The sequence below is a fragment of the Scyliorhinus canicula genome, chromosome 21 (assembly GCF_902713615.1).
Source record: "Scyliorhinus canicula chromosome 21, sScyCan1.1, whole genome shotgun sequence".
Lineage (NCBI taxonomy): Eukaryota > Metazoa > Chordata > Chondrichthyes > Carcharhiniformes > Scyliorhinidae > Scyliorhinus > Scyliorhinus canicula.
This window is the reverse complement of record NC_052166.1, coordinates 52,063,525-52,079,520: the sequence shown is the minus strand read 5'-3', so window position 1 is coordinate 52,079,520 and position 15,996 is coordinate 52,063,525. Positions and strand designations below refer to the sequence as shown.

At 51.6% G+C, this 15,996-nt stretch overlaps 1 protein-coding gene across 6 annotated transcripts in view; it reads left to right on the top strand.

The window, feature by feature from the left end:
- Positions 1-15,996, top strand: part of garnl3 (GTPase activating Rap/RanGAP domain like 3) — a 569,928-nt gene that overhangs the window by 356,595 nt on the left and 197,337 nt on the right. For all 6 annotated transcript variants that reach the window (XM_038781606.1, XM_038781608.1, XM_038781607.1 and 3 more), the window contains one exon: positions 4,610-4,713. In XM_038781606.1, coding sequence (XP_038637534.1) covers positions 4,610-4,713 — 104 coding nt within the window. The remainder of the gene's footprint in view (positions 1-4,609; positions 4,714-15,996) is intronic.

Below are 15,996 nucleotides of genomic sequence, written 5' to 3'. Positions count from 1 at the left end.
TGCAGAGTCACACACATGAACACGCACACACATGTGTGCACATACAGACTCATACACAATGCACACAGATCATACGCACATGAGTACACACAGACTCATACGCACGTGCGCACAAACTCATACACACATGAGTACACACATCCTCATACACACATGAGTACACACAAACTCATACACACATGAGTACACACAAACTCATACACACATGAGTACACACAGCCTCATACACACGTGCACACAGCCTCATACACACGTGCACACAGACTCATACACACGAGTACACACAGCCTCATTCACACACATGCATGCACAGACTCATACACACGCCAGTACGCACAGACTCATACACACACGAGAACGCACATACTAGTACACACACTCATACACACACGTGCACACAGACGTATACACATGAATACACACAGATTCATACACACATATGCACACAGACTCCTACACACACAAGTACACATGGACTCATATACACATGTGCACAGACTCATACACACATGCGCACGCACAGGCTCATAAGCACAGGCACACACAAACTCACATGTGCACACAGGTTCTGGCCATGTACTGTCCATAACATAATAAATAGAAATACATACTTTTTGTTCCTCACACTCTTCAAATATGCCAGTGGTAATTTTATCTGGATCCACTATGGTTCTGAAAATGTGACTGCATTGAGGCCAGAACAATGTAAGACCTGATTCTCCCTCTCTCTCTCTTCCTCTTAGTCTCTCTCTCAATCTTTCTCTCAACCTTTCTCTGTGGCCCTGGTCTCCCTCTCTCTCTTGCTCTATCGGTCTTTCAGGAATCCCGCAGTCCCCAGGCTTATCTTCAGCTTATCCGCTGTCTGTTTTCTCAGTCCCATTCCTATGGCCCCCCTCATCGCCTAACCTTTCTCCATGGCCCTTGCTTTGACAGGTGTTTTAAATGATTTCCTTACCTCGGGAACTGTCCCCTATCTTTAAAAGCTGCTTTCATCACCAACCACCCCACCTCCCCGGACACAAAGAAAATCACAGTCCTGGCTCCTCTGGCCCTGCTAACAGTACTCCCATCTCCATTTCCTACCCATGGTCGAAAAACATGCTGCCGCCAATTTCAATATCCACATGTGTCCGCCTTTCTCGCAATCTATTTTCAGGAATGCTGAGTCAGTTTTCCATTCCTCTCAAAGCAATTAAATGTTTCTGAACAAAGTCACAGAAGTAATTCTAACCGACTCAAAGGCATAAACCCCCTAACCGCGCCAATCTATATCACCTCCAGTCCTCCCACAGCTTTAGAACATAGTACATACAGTGCAGAAGGAGGCCATTCGGCCCATCGAGTCTGCACCAACCCACTTAAACCCTCACTTCCACCCTATCCCCGTAACCCAATAACCCCTCCTAACCTTTTTGGTAAGAAGTCTTACAACACCGGGTTAAAGTCCAACAGGTTTGTTTCAAACACGAGCTTTCGGAGCACTGCTCCTTCCTCAGGTGAATGGAGAGATATATTCCAGAAACATTTATATCGACCTTTTTGGTCACCAAGGGCAATTTATCATGGCCAATCCACCTAACCTGCACGTCTTTGGACTTGTAGGAGGAAACCGGAGCACCCGAAGGAAACCCACGCAGACACGGGGAGAACGTGCAGACTCCGCACAGATAGTGACCTAGCAGGGAATCGAACCTGGGACCCTGGTGCTGTGAAACCACAGTGCTAACCACTCTGCTACCATGCTGTCCACTTTCAGTTTACTCCGCTTCCAGTTTCAATTCTTTTTGTGGCCTTCCGCTTCACTATGTCTGCAGCACCCTCCACTTTGACAACCCCAACCCTTTCCCCTAAACTCTCCACTCTTCTGACCCTGACTTCCCGTGTCTCTCTGCCCCTCCCTATGTCCCCCCAGTTGATTTTTGCCTTCAATGGCCTAATCTCTGCCTTTGACCCTCCGTAAAACACACCCTCTTAATATTTCCTTCAGTGTCCAATTTCTTCTTGCACATTTGAGAAGCGCTTTTGCCTTGTAAAGATGCTTCATAAATGTAAGCAGCAGTAATTGTAATCGAACTAGTACCGCTAGCATTAGCAGTAGTAATGGTAGTGGACGTAGTGTAATGGTAGGGGAAGTAGTGTAATGTTAGTAGATGTAGTGAATGTAGTGTAATGTTAATGGATGTAGTGTATTGGTAGAGGATTATAGTGTCATGGTGTGGATGTGATGTAATGGTAGAGGATGTAGTGTAATGGTAGAGGGTGTAGGGTAATGGTAGGGGAAGTAGTGCAATTGTAGTGGAAAAAGTGTAATGGTAGAGGATATAGTGTAATCGTAGAGGACATAGTGTAACGGTAGAGGATATAGTGTAATGGTAGAGTATATAGTGTAATGGTAGAGGATGTAGTGTAATGGTAGAGTATATAGTGTAATGGTAGAGGATGTAGTGTAATGGGAGTGGAAGTAGTGTAATGGTAGAGGATATAGTGTAATGGTAGAGGATGTAGTGTAATGGTAGAGGATATAGTGTAATGGTAGAGGATATAGTGTAATGGTAGAGGATATAGTGTAATGGTAGAGGATATAGTGTAATGGTAGAGGATATTGTGGAATGGTAGAGTATATAGTGTAATGGTAGAGGATATTGTGGAATGGTAGAGTATATAGTGTAATGGTAGAGGATGTAGTGTAATGGCAGAGGATGTCAAGTAATGGTAGAGGATGTAGTGTAATGGGAGTGGAAGTAGTGTAATGGTAGAGGATGTAGTGTAATGGGAGTGGAAGTAGTGTAATGGTAGAGGATGTAATGGGACTGGAAGTGATTCCTTACAAATATAGGTATGCATCCGCCGTTCTAATGTTTCCAGGTTACCTATTGTCTCCACTCTTGTTACTGGGTAAAGCAGAAGACAAACCTGATGATATATGTTGTTGTGGCTTAGAAACTTTGTCAATGATCAAATATCCACAGAAGATTCTCACTGTGCCGATACAGACTGATGTAAATGAGATTTAACTGAGCCTAGGATTTCCGATGACTCACATCGAAAGTATTTTGTTACCAGGTGGCTGTGAAATGTGTCGAGGCCGAATCTTTTGACTGTGTGAAAGAGTTCTCTTTAAATCAATCTCCAAGTGAAGGGCACTGCACAGGGCATGCTTTATCTGGGAACAATGCTGTTGTAGAGCATTTGTGTAAATCCTCATTGAGTAAATGGTGGGTAAACGGTGGGTATCATTCACAGCAGCTTTGTCCGGGATGTAACAAGTTTTGCAGTGAGCAGTCTCTTTACCCTAACAGGATTCTTCCAACTGTTGCAATGTAAGGAAGGCAGGTTTTCTTTGCTGAAGGGGATGTATAGTTCGGACAGTCAGCTGTGTGGTGTTCTTTGTGGTTCTGATCCAGGATGGTTGGCGTAATGTTCACAAAGACCACAACTAGCTTTTATATTAAACAAAGCTAAAGATTTATTTACACTACTTAATTGAATTTGACTCTTACTTCTGTATAATAAACAATTGACAATAAATATACAATCTACTCTCATCTACCACTAATCTCTACACTAACACAATAACTCTGATCTGCTCTCACTCACACCAGCTTTCCTACAGTCCGTCTTCTAGCTTTCTCCTCAACACTGTCCCAGAAGGCTTAGCTTCAATGCTTTAAATAGTTCTGCATCTAGCTCCCTCTAGTGCTTGATTCGGACATAACATTAACCCTTACAGTTCTGTACATTTCTCATAATGTCACAAGCGAGATCTTAAAGCATTGTGCCACCGAGCACTCAGATGTCCCCTGACCTGGTGACCTTCCTGCTTCCCGGCTCTGATCGGAGTCGGGAGATGCTGGGTGGAAAGAAATTTCGGAGAGGCACAGGCTATTCTCGCACACTTGCAGCATTTGGCTTGTTATGTAGGTAGAAGCTGGGTCACAAGTAGACAGCGTCAGTGACGGACTCCTGCCACTGTGCGACTCGCCCTCTGAATCACATTGCAACACAGTAACAGGCCCATTGCGTCTGTCGGTGTTGACCTTGTGCAGCGAGACGGAAGCTGTGAGAAACTGCAGCAGAGGCTGCCTCCCCAAATCCTCAATTCTGCTAATGTTGGGCACAGTAAGGTGTCTTACAGCACCAGGTTAAAGTCCGACAGGTTTATTTGGAATCACTAGCTTTCAGAGCGTAGCTCCTTCATCAGGTTGATTCACCTGATGAAGGAGCTCCGCGCAGAAAGCTCGTGATTCCAAATGAACCTGCCGGACTTTAACCTGGTGTTGTTAGACACCTTACTGTGCCCACCCCAGTCCAACGCCAGCATCTCCACATCACTGCTAAAGTTGGATTAACTGGCAGCTTGTTACTGCGGGCTGATTGGCTGCTGTGTTTGTCCAGAGAGGGCCAACCTTCATTCATTCTGTGAAATACCTTCAGCATGTCTAACCGTGCTGCGCAAATATAAATATTTCTGCCGTTTGTATCCCTCTCTCCTTCGCGCCATAAGGCTTGACGGTGGTTTAAACGTGCTGAGAAATTGTGACGTTCCAATGTACACACATCCAGGTCATTTTTACAGTGCTTTATGAAAACAGATTCCTACTTTTCACAGATGACACAACGGGAATACATTCCATATACACGGTGTACCAAGGACACGAGATAATGTTTCATGTCTCCACAATGTTGCCGTACTCGAAAGAAAACAAGCAGCAGGTAAACACATTTTGTATTTGTGACAACACATGTTCTGTTGTAAACACATCCTGTCTCGCATGGATTTGTGTGGTGTCAAACAGACTGATAATTGAATATCTGTACAGCATTGTGCAAAGTGTAGGAGAGGATTCAAGGGTTTTGAAAGCAGTGTAGCGGGGCTTCTGTGTTACACTCTCCAGCAGGGCTGCTGTGTTACACACCCCTTCAGGGCTGCTGTGTTACACACCCCAGCAGGGCTGCTGTGTTACACTCTCCAGCAGGGCTGCTGTGTTACACACCCCAGCAGGGCTGCTGTGTTACACTCTCCAGCAGGGCTGCTGTGTTACACTCTCCAGCAGGGCTGCTGTGTTACACATCCCAGCAGGGCTGCTGTGTTACAGACTCCAGCAGGGCTTCTGTGTTACACTCTCCAGCAGGGCTGCTGTGTTACACTCTCCAGCAGGGCTGCTGTGTTACAGACTCCAGCAGGGCTTCTGTGTTACACACCCCAGCAGGGCTGCTGTGTTACACTCCCCAGCAGGGCTTCTGTGTTACACTCTCCAGCAGGGCTGCTGTGTTACACTCTCCAGCAGGGCTGCTGTGTTACACTCTCCAGCAGGGCTGCTGTGTTACACACCCCAGCAGGGCTGCTGTGTTACACTCTCCAGCAGGGCTTCTGTGTTACACTCTCCAGCAGGGCTGCTGTGTTACACTCTCCAGCAGGGCTGCTGTGTTACACACCCCAGCAGGGCTGCTGTGTTACACTCTCCAGCAGGGCTGCTGTGTTACACACTCCAGTAGGGCTTCTGTGTTACACTCTCCAGCAGGGCTGCTGTGTTACACACCCCAGCAGGGCTGCTGTGTTACACTCTCCAGCAGGGCTGCTGTGTTACACACTCCAGTAGGGCTTCTGTGTTACACTCTCCAGCAGGGCTGCTGTGTTACACACTCCAGCAGGGCTTCTGTGTTACACACCCCAGCAGGGCTGCTGTGTTACACTCTCCAGCAGGGCTGCTGTGTTACACTCTCCAGCAGGGCTGTTGTGTTACACACCCCAGCAGGGCTGCTGTGTTACACTCTCCAGCGGGGCTTCTGTGTTACACACTCCAGCAGGGCTGCTGTGTTACACTCCCCAGCAGGGCTGCTGTGTTACACTCTCCAGTAGGGCTGCTGTGTTACACTCTCCAGCAGGGCTGCTGTGTTACACACCCCAGCAGGGCTGCTGTGTTACACACCCCAGTAGGGCTGCTGTGTTACACTCTCCAGCAGGGCTGCTGTGTTACACTCTCCAGCAGGGCTTCTGTGTTACACACCCCAGCAGGGCTGCTGTGTTACACTCTCCAGCAGGGCTGTTGTGTTACACACCCCAGCAGGGCTGCTGTGTTACACACCCCAGCAGGGCTGCTGTGTTACACTCTCCAGCAGGGCTGCTGTGTTACACACCCCAGCAGGGCTGCTGTGTTACATACTCCAGCAGGGCTGCTGTGTTACACTCTCCAGCAGGGCTGCTGTGTTACACTCTCCAGCAGGGCTGCTGTGTTACACACTCCAGCAGGGCTGCTGTGTTACACTCTCCAGCAGGGCTGCTGTGTTACACACCCCAGCAGGGCTGCTGTGTTACACACTCCAGCAGGGCTGCTGTGTTACACACTCCAGCAGGGCTGCTGTGTTACACACTCCAGCAGGGCTGCTGTGTTACAAACTCCAGCAGGGCTGCGGTGTTACACACCCCAGCAGGGCTGCGGTGTTACACACTCCAGCAGGGCTGCTGTGTTACACTCTCCAGCAGGGCTGCTGTGTTACACTCTCCAGCAGGGCTGCTGTGTTACACACCTCAGCAGGGCTGCTGTGTTACACACTCCAGCAGGGCTGCTGTGTTACAAACTCCAGCAGGGCTGCTGTGTTACACACCCCAGCAGGGCTGCTGTGTTATGCTCTCCAGCAGGGCTGCTGTGTTACACACTCCAGCAGGGCTGCTGTGTTACACACTCCAGCAGGGCTGCTGTGTTACACTCTCCAGCAGGGCTGCTGTGTTATGCTCTCCAGCAGGGCTGCTGAGTTACACTCTCCAGCAGGGCTGCTGTGTTACATTCCCCAGCAAGCATCCTATGTTTCACTTGCCAGCAGGGGTGCTGGGTTACATTCTCCAGCAGAGCTGCTGTGTTACACACCCCAGCAGGGCTGCTATATTACATTCCCCAGCAAGCGTCCTATGTTTCACTTGCCAGCAGGGCTGCTGTGTTACACACTCCAGCAGGGCTGCTGTGTTACACACCCCAGCAGGGCTGCTGTGTTACACTCTCCAGCAGGGCTGCTGTGTTACACACTCCAGCAGGGCTGCTGTGTTACACTCCCCAGCAGGGCTGCTGTGTTACACACTCCAGCAGGGCTGCTGTGTTACACACCCCAGCAGGGCTGCTGTGTTACACTCTCCAGCAGGGCTGCTGTGTTACAGACTCCAGCAGGGCTGCTGTGTTACACTCTCCAGCAGGGCTGCTGTGTACACACTCCCCAGCAGGGCTGCTGTGTTACACTCTCCAGCAGGGCTGCTGTGTTACACTCGCCAGCAGGGCTGCTGTGTTACACACTCCAGCAGGGCTGCTGTGTTACACACTCCAGCAGGGCTGCTGTGTTACACTCCCCAGCAGGGCTGCTGTGTTACACACCCCAGCAGGGCTGCTGTGTTACACACTCCAGCAGGGCTGCTGTGTTACACACTCCAGCAGGGCTGCTGTGTTACACTCCCCAGCAGGGCTGCTGTGTTACACACTCCAGCAGGGCTGCTGTGTTACACACTCCAGCAGGGCTGCTGTGTTACACTCCCCAGCAGGGCTGCTGTGTTACACACCCCAGCAGGGCTGCTGTGTTACACACCCCAGCAGGGCTGCTGTGTTACGCTCGCCAGCAGGGCTGCTGTGTTACACTCTCCAGCAGGGCTGCTGTGTTACACTCGCCAGCAGGGCTGCTGTGTTACACTCTCCAGCAGGGATGCTGTGTTACACACCCCAGCAGGGCTGCTGTGTTACACTCTCCAGTAGGGCTGCTGTGTTACACACCCCAGCAGGGCTGCTGTGTTACACTCTCCAGCAGGGCTGCTGTGTTACACTCTCCAGCAGGGCTGCTGTGTTACACACCCCAGCAGGGCTGCTGTGTTACACACCCCAGCAGGGCTGCTGTGTTACACACCCCAGCAGGGCTGCTGTGTTACACTCGCCAGCTGGGATGTTCTGTTTGATCGTTCAGCAGTGACGTGGTTGGGAACTTGCGAATGATTGTCTGTCAGTCTGGCAGGAACTTGGCATCTTCCAGCCAGTATGAGGGAAGCTGGAACAAGTTAGAACCACATCATGAATAAAGCCTAATTTTTCCCAAGACGATCAATCCGGGAAAATTTTTTTTTTAAGAAGTATTTTTATTGACCTTTTACATTTCAACAAATACCACAACAAAACCACAGGAATGGTACAGCTCGGCAAGAAAAAAAACATCTCACATACATGGATACAGAGGGGAGCAGGACAACAGCGATATAACTGGCTCAGTACAATCACAAGACTGAACTTGGTGCTTCCATACACAGCAGCACAGAACAAGTAAGAGAAGGAGAAAGCCATGAAGACATGGTATCATGGTGCACACCTCCCATGCAGAGGTTGCTCGCAATGACCGCCAGAATAAGTTTTTCACGCCATGTTCAGGGGCACACTAGAACATATCTCCCTTAACTCCAGCAGCATCAGAGGCGTCAAAGACACACCGTAATCTCCCCTCCTATACCAGACTTATGCCAGAACCCCAGCTCCAAAAGGATGTTTTACACATACCCCACAACGCAACATAATCCTGACCTCAGGCACAGTACAGAAGGACCATTATTCCACATGTGTACACAGAGAGGACCAGTAGCTATATATTCGGATTATGGCCGTTATCATCAGCGCCTCGCAACAAACTAATCGCGACAGGCTTTTTAAAAAGGGGAGAACTGCCTGGAGCAGAAGGTGGCAGGATAAAAGAGGACCAGGATACAGCCAAAAGTCCGCATTCCTCTGGCGCGAGCCCATCACCTACTGCTCTTCCAGACAAGGAAACGTCCCAAACACAAGGGAGGCAACAGGATATGAACCACAGTGCAGGATCCAGCTCAACTCCAGGCCCTCGTGCACATAGGAGTTAATAAACCAAGGATATTCAAAGCACAAAAAAAGGAACTCAGCCTCTCAAGATGTCTCGACTAAAGTGCCTTTGAGAAGGGGCGGCCCAAGCATAAGGGGGCAGCAAGGTACCAGCCACAGCACCGGACCCGGCCCAGTCCAGCACACTCTGACTCACAGGAGTCAGTGCCCCCAGGCCCTGCACCTCACTAACCACACCCAGGGCAGCCCACCAGGCCCACGACACTAGGTAAATGGCACCGACCTCAACCAGAGAGATGCCACCACCAAAGAGAAGAAGAATCGTCAAGACACCCAACAATTAGGCATCTTGGGAAAGGGGGAGGGAGGGAGGACTAGCATTTACATAGCACCGTGCTGGCCCGCCGATGAAGACCCCCGCAGCGTGCTCCCTGGTAGCGGTGGGCATGGGGCCGCAAAGTGGAGTAGACATTGGCAGGACTGGAAGATCCTGCCACCAGCCAATGACAGGCTGCCTTTTGTGGGCGGGTGGGTGGGGGGGGGGGGGTTGCGGCAGGAATGGGGGTCGTAAAATCTGGCTCAATTAAATACTTTTCATGTGCAGTCAATGCATGGCAGCCAATTTTCATGCAGCAAACTCCCAGGAACAGTAATGTGATAGTGAGCAGGGAATGATTTTTTGTAATGTTTCTCAGGGTGAATGATGTTGGCTAGGGGAACAGGGGGAGCTCCCCTGCACAACAGTATCGTTTATAGCCAGCTGGGAGGTCGGAGGGGGCCTCGCTTTAACCTCCCCCCCCCCCCCCCATTAGAAAGGTGGCATCTGCGACAGTGCAGCATTCCCTCAGCACTGCACTGCCAGTCTTGGGTTTCCACTCAAGCCTCTGGAGTGCAACTTGAACCCACAACCTTCTGACCGAGCGTGCTACAACTGAGCCACAGCTGGCGCTAGGGATGAGTGGGCGGTGGTGCCCTTTGCTGCCTGCGCTGACCCTCCGAAAGAGCACTCCACCCAAGCTCACTCCCCCGTCCTATTCCAATAACCCTTTAACCTGACCTCCACTTCATTTTGGACACTAATGAGCAATTTAGCATAGCCAACCCACCTAACCTGGTTTAGCTCACTCAGCTAAATCACTGGCTTTTAAAGCAGACCAAGGCAGGCCAGCAGCACAGTTCGATTCCCGTACCAGCCGCGCCGGAATGTGGCGACTAGGGGCTTTTCACAGTAACTTCATTGAAGCCTACTCGTGACAATAAGCGATTTTCATTTTCATTTTCACCTTTGGACTGCTGTTACCAGCTTGATACAGATTCCCATACCCCCGGCTGCCCCATAGCTCTCTGCGTTTCAAATCACCGATAGCCTACCACAGGCTGAGGTGCTGTCGTAGGCTCGGGGATGACTGGTGTTCAATGCTAAGTTACAAATGCTTTGCAAAAAAATTGCATTTGTGTCGCCAAAGGCCAAGAAATGAAGACCAACTCCCTGGCATACTGCTCAGTCAAGTCCTGTTGTATTCAGGCCTACGTTGACTGGCAATTTCAATACTTTATCCGTAGTTAAGGGATCTGAGAACAGGTGCCCTAGGCTGTTGCATTCTCAAGCAATTTTCAAGCAGCACTTTGGGTCAGCAGCAATCCATTGAATTGAAGCTCCCACGAACCGGTATTGTCCATCCTTAATTGCCCTTCAACCGAGTGACCATTTCAGAGGACATTCTTTTTACGAGTTAACCACATTGCTGAGAATCTAGAGTCACAATTGAAATTGAAGCCTTTAATATTCATTACGGAGCAATGTTTAAGGCATTATTTCATTGCCGCAAATATAATAACCTGAAGGGACGAATGCTGTTCAGTTTTTCCCCATCCGTGTACTGATTGCAGTCACTCATTCGTGTCCTCACATCAGCCTGCTGGTAGAAAGACGTGTAGAGCCTGGATCCCTGGGGACCGTACTCTCTGAATTAATACAACTGTAGGCTTTGGAACAGCTAGATATATTTACAAGTAAAGTCGATAATTTCAACCTGTATTTCTTTTCACTGAATGAGTGACGTGATATGGTTTTTAATCTCCTCGTTGACCAAAAAGAGGCAAATGCACAGCAAACCCGGACTTTTATCTTCATCCGGGTGCTCCGGTTTCCTCCCACAGTCCAAAGACGTGCAGGTTAGGTGGATTGGCCATGATAAATTGCCCTTAGTATCCAAAACGTTTAGGAGGGGTTATTGGGTTATGGGGATAGGGTGGAAGTGAGGGCTTAAGTGGGGCGGTGCAGACTTGATGGGCCGAATGGCCTCCTTCTGCATTGTATGTTCTATATGTTCTATGTTCAATTCCGGCCTTGAGTGACTGTCTGCATGGAGTTTGCACGTTCTCCCCGTGTCTGCGTGGGTTTCCTCCGGGTGCTCCGGTTACCTCCCACAGTCCAAAGATATGCAGATTAGGTGGATTGCCCATGCTAAATTGCATAATAACCTCGGTGTCCAGGTTAGGTTATTGGGATAGGGCAGGGGTGTGAGCTTGGGTGGAGTGCTCTTTCTGGGGGTCAGTGCAGACTCGATGGGTGAAATGGCCTCCTTCTGCACTGCAGGGATTCTATGATTCTATTATCAAATCTTGGCCCTGGGCCCCACACCTTATTGAAAATAGCCACCAACTTGATTTTCCAAGAAATGGCTAATTCGTGGCCAAAGGTATTTTTAAAATTGATTCATGGGGTGCATGTGTTACTGGCTGGGCCAGCGTGGTGTCCGCCCTTAATTGCCCTTCAACGGAGCCACCATTTCAGAGGACATTCTTTTTAAGAGTCAACCACATTGCTGAGAATCTGGAGTCACATGTAGGCCAGACCAGGTAAAGACGACATATTTCCTTCCTTACAAGACATTAGTGATTGACATGGGTTTTTACAGCCATTGACAATGCCTTCATGGTCATCTTTAGACTTTTAATTCCAGATATTTTTTTATTGACTTCAGCAGGTCTGAGCTTTGGCAAAGGGTCATCTCGAAACGTTAGCTCTTTTTCCTCCCTCCTGCCAGACCTGCTGAGATTTTCCAGCATCGACTCTTTTGGTCTCTTAATTACTAGTCCGGTGAAAACACCACCTCTTCCCCAAGCGCTCACCGTGCAATGCTGGAAGGCAGGCACGATCCTGACACTGGCGGACCAGTAGGATGCCCTGCAGCACTGAAGGTGTTGCAGCCTTCGCAGCTCCAAGTGTGGGCATGAGGACTGTCCCACTCTTCACTTTCAGTCAAATCTTTAACAAAGAGGACTTCCGGGTGTGCATTATGGAGTGAGTGTGCACACACAGACAGCTCCTGCCTAAGAATGCAGAAAAGAGCTCTTTTTTGGGCAGCATGGGTTGGAATTTCGATGAAAGGGCGTGGGTGAATGTTCAAGGAGTATTTTCCCCCAGGAATAGGATGTTTCTTGGTTATCAGACCCTTAGAAACAGTGCAGGATTTGTCTGAACAGCAACAAACAAAAGCAAGCATGCTAGCGGGGGAAGGGCCAGCTTATAGGTCTCAAGCTGACCTGAGGGCCTTTATGAAAGCTGAATTCCAGCAGCAGAGGGAAGAACTGTGAAAAGATCTTACCAAGGCCATTAAAGAAGCGGAGACGGACTTCCGGTAGCGGTGATGCGGAGCTAAGCCGCACGTTCAGTGGCTCCCACTATTTTCGGACTTTGGGGCTCTTTTAAGGGCTCACAGTGGTGCTGTTTGGGCTTTTCCCCGTGGGGGAACACTCCGTCTCAGATTCTCCACCGGTGGATGGCCTGGACTAGGAGTGGAGCGGTCAGAAAATCGGCTTTGTAGGTGCGGCACCGCAGCTCCCGCTACTTAAGGACTTTTGGGTCGATTTGAGGGCCTCAAACAGTGCTGTCTCAACGAATCCCGGTGGGGGAAGGTGTCTAGAGGCGCATTCCCCATAATTTATGGTGCACACCCGGAGTGGGGCAAAGGAAAAAGCTGCAGCAGCTCCCCAAGAAAAGCGGAGGAAGCAGGACAAAATGGCGGCCGGCGGAACACCCAAGGACTGGTGGAAGTGGGCGCAGGAGCAGCAGGCTTCTCTTCTGTGCTGTTTTGCGGAGCTGAAGGCTGAGTTGCTGGACTCCCTGAATGCGACTACCAACAAGCTGCTTGGGACCCAGGCGGCCCAGGAGGCGTCTATTCGGGAATTGCAGCAGCAGGCCGCTGAGAGGGAGGAGGAGGCCGTGGTCCTCGCGGGGAAAGTGGAGTTGCACGAGGTACTTCACAAAAAGTGGCAAGACCGCTTGGAGGAGCTGGACGTTCGCATGAGGCGAAAGAATTTGAGGATCCTGGGCCTGGCGGAGGGGCTGGAGGGGTCGGATCTCCCGTCGTACGTGACCACGATGTTGAGCTCGTTGATGGGAGCGGGGTCCTTCCATTTGCCCCTGGAGCTTGAGGGAGCTCACAGAGTGCTGGCCAGGAGGCCTAAGGCAAATGAACCCCCGCGGGCGGTGCTGGTGCGGTTCCATCGATTTAGTGACCGGGAGTGTGTGCTGCGCTGGGCCAAGAAAGAGAGGAGCAGCAAGTGGGAGAATTCGATAGTGCGAATCTACCAGGACTGGAGTGCGGAGGTGGCAAAGCGGCGGGCCGGGTTCAACCGGACGAAGGCGGTGCTGCATGCCAAGCAGGTCAGATTTGGAATGCTGCAGCCTGCGCGTCTGTGGGTGACATACAAGGACCGGCACCATTACTTCGAGTCCCCGGAGGAGGCGTGGGCCTTTGTACAGGCGGAGAAGCTGGACTCGAACTAGGGTCTGGGGACACGCTATGGCCGTTGCTGTTTTTGCTGTTGCTGTTCTTCAATTTTGACACGTGTTTTTTTTATGCTGGTTTTCTTTTTGCTCTGTTTTCGGGTGGGTTTGTCTGTTGGGTATGGGTGTGGGGTAAGTGGGGAACGTTGGGGGCATGTGCTTTATATGTTCTCTTCGGTACGGGGCTGGGGGTTGGGGTGAAACTGGATTTTGAGGAGCTGCGTCAGAAGGGTGGGGTGTGGCAGTGTGAAAGCGCGGGCTTTCCTCTGGTTGTCCGCGCTGCGGGGCAGGGGGGGGCGGAGCTGGAGGTGGGGGCGTGGCCTCTACTGGTTTTCTTTCCCGCGCTGAAGCGGTGCCAAGGAGGTGTGGCAAGAGGGGGATGACCCCATGCCGGGAGGAGATGGGTTTTGGCAGGAGCAGCCGGGTCAGCAGAAGTCAGCTGACTCACGGAAGTACCATGGAGGGTGCGTCGCGGCTAGGAGGGGTCCTAGCCTGGGGGGGTGGGGGGGGATACCGGGTTGCTGCTGGAATGGCCAGGAAGGAGCTGGCATGGGCCGGGGGGGTAGAGGAGAGGCGTTATCGCCATGGGGAACGGGTCAGGCGGGGCGAGCTGACCTGGGGCGAGCAGTCGATAAGCTATGGCTAGCCGGCGGGGGAGAGGGGCAGGTTGCCCTCTGGTCCGTCTGATTACCTTGAACGTGAGGGGGCTGAATGGGCCGGTTAAGAGAACTAGGGTAATTTCTCATCTGAAGGGGCTGAAGGCGGACGTGGCTATGCTCCAGGAGACCCATCTGAAGGTGGCGGACCAGGTTCGTCTGAGGAAGGGGTGGGTGGGGCAGGTTTTTCACTCAGGATTGGACGCGAAGAACCGGGGGGTGGCGATTCTGGTGGGGAAGAGGGTGGCGTTCGAGGCGGCTGAGGTGCTGTTGGACAAGGAGGGCAGATATATTATGGTGAAGGGTAGGCTGCAGGGAGAGAAGGTGGTGCTGGTTAATGTATATGCCCCGAATTGGGATGATGCCGGCTTCATGAGGCGCTTGTTGGGCCGCATTCCGGACCTAGAGGCAGGGGGCCTGATCATGGGGGGAGACTTTAACACAGTGCTGGATCCCCCACTGGACCGGTCCAGTTCAAGGACGGGTAGGAGACCGGCGGCGGCCAAAGTACTGAGGGGGTTTATGGACCAGATGGGAGGGGTGGATCCCTGGAGGTTTGGGAGGCCGAGAGCGCGGGAGTATTCCTTTTTCTCCCATGTCCATAGGGTCTATTCCCGAATAGATTTTTTCATCCTGAGCAGGGGATTGATCCCGAAGGTGCAGGATGCAGAGTATTCGGCCATAGCAATTTCAGACCATGCTCCGCACTGGGTTGATCTGGAGATGGGGGAGGCGCGGGACCAGCGCCCGCTGTGGCGCCTCGATGTGGGGCTGCTGGCTGATGAGGAGGTGTGTAGGAGGGTCCGGGGAAGTATTGAGGGGTATCTTGATACCAACGACACGGGGGAGGTCCGGGTGGGGATGGTCTGGGAGGCTCTGAAAGCAGTGATCCGGGGGGAGCTGATCTCCATCCGGGCCCATAGGGAAAGGAGGGAGAGGAAGGAGAGGGAGAGACTGGTGGGGGAGCTCTTGGATGTGGACAGGAGATACGCGGAGGCACCGGAGGAGGGGTTGCTGGGGGAACGGCGTAGTTTGCAGGCCAAATTTCACTTGTTGACCACCAGAAAGGCAGAGACACAGTGGAGGAGGTCGCAGGGCGCGGTATATGAGTATGGGGAGAAGGCGAGCAGGATGTTGGCGCATCAGCTCCGCAGGCGGGATGCGGCTAGGGAAATTGGTGGAGTGACGGATAGGGGTGGGAATGTAATTCAGAAGGGGACAGAAGTAAATGGGGTCTTTAGGGACTTCTACGAGGAACTGTACCGGTCAGAACCTCCGATGGGGAGAGGGGGGATGGAGAGCTTCATGAACAGGCTATGCTTCCCAAGGGTTCAAGAGGAGCTGGTAGAGGGGCTGGGGGCGTCGATGGAGTTGGAGGAGCTAGTCAGGGGGATCGGGCAAATGCAGTCAGGTAAGGCGCCGGGACCGGACGGGTTCCCGGTGGAATTTTATAAAAAGTATGCGGATCTGGTGGGCCCCCTGTTGGTGCGAGCCTTCAATGAGGCATGGGAGGGGAGGGCTTTGCCCCCGACGATGTCGCGGGCACTGATCTCTCTGATCCTGAAGCGGGATAAGGACCCCTTGCAGTGTGGATCATACAGGCCTATCTCGCGCCTCAATGTTGACGCTAAGTTGCTGGCGAAGATCCTGGCCACCAGGATAGAGGACTGTGTGCCAGGGGTGATACATGAGGATCAGACAGGATTTGTCAAGG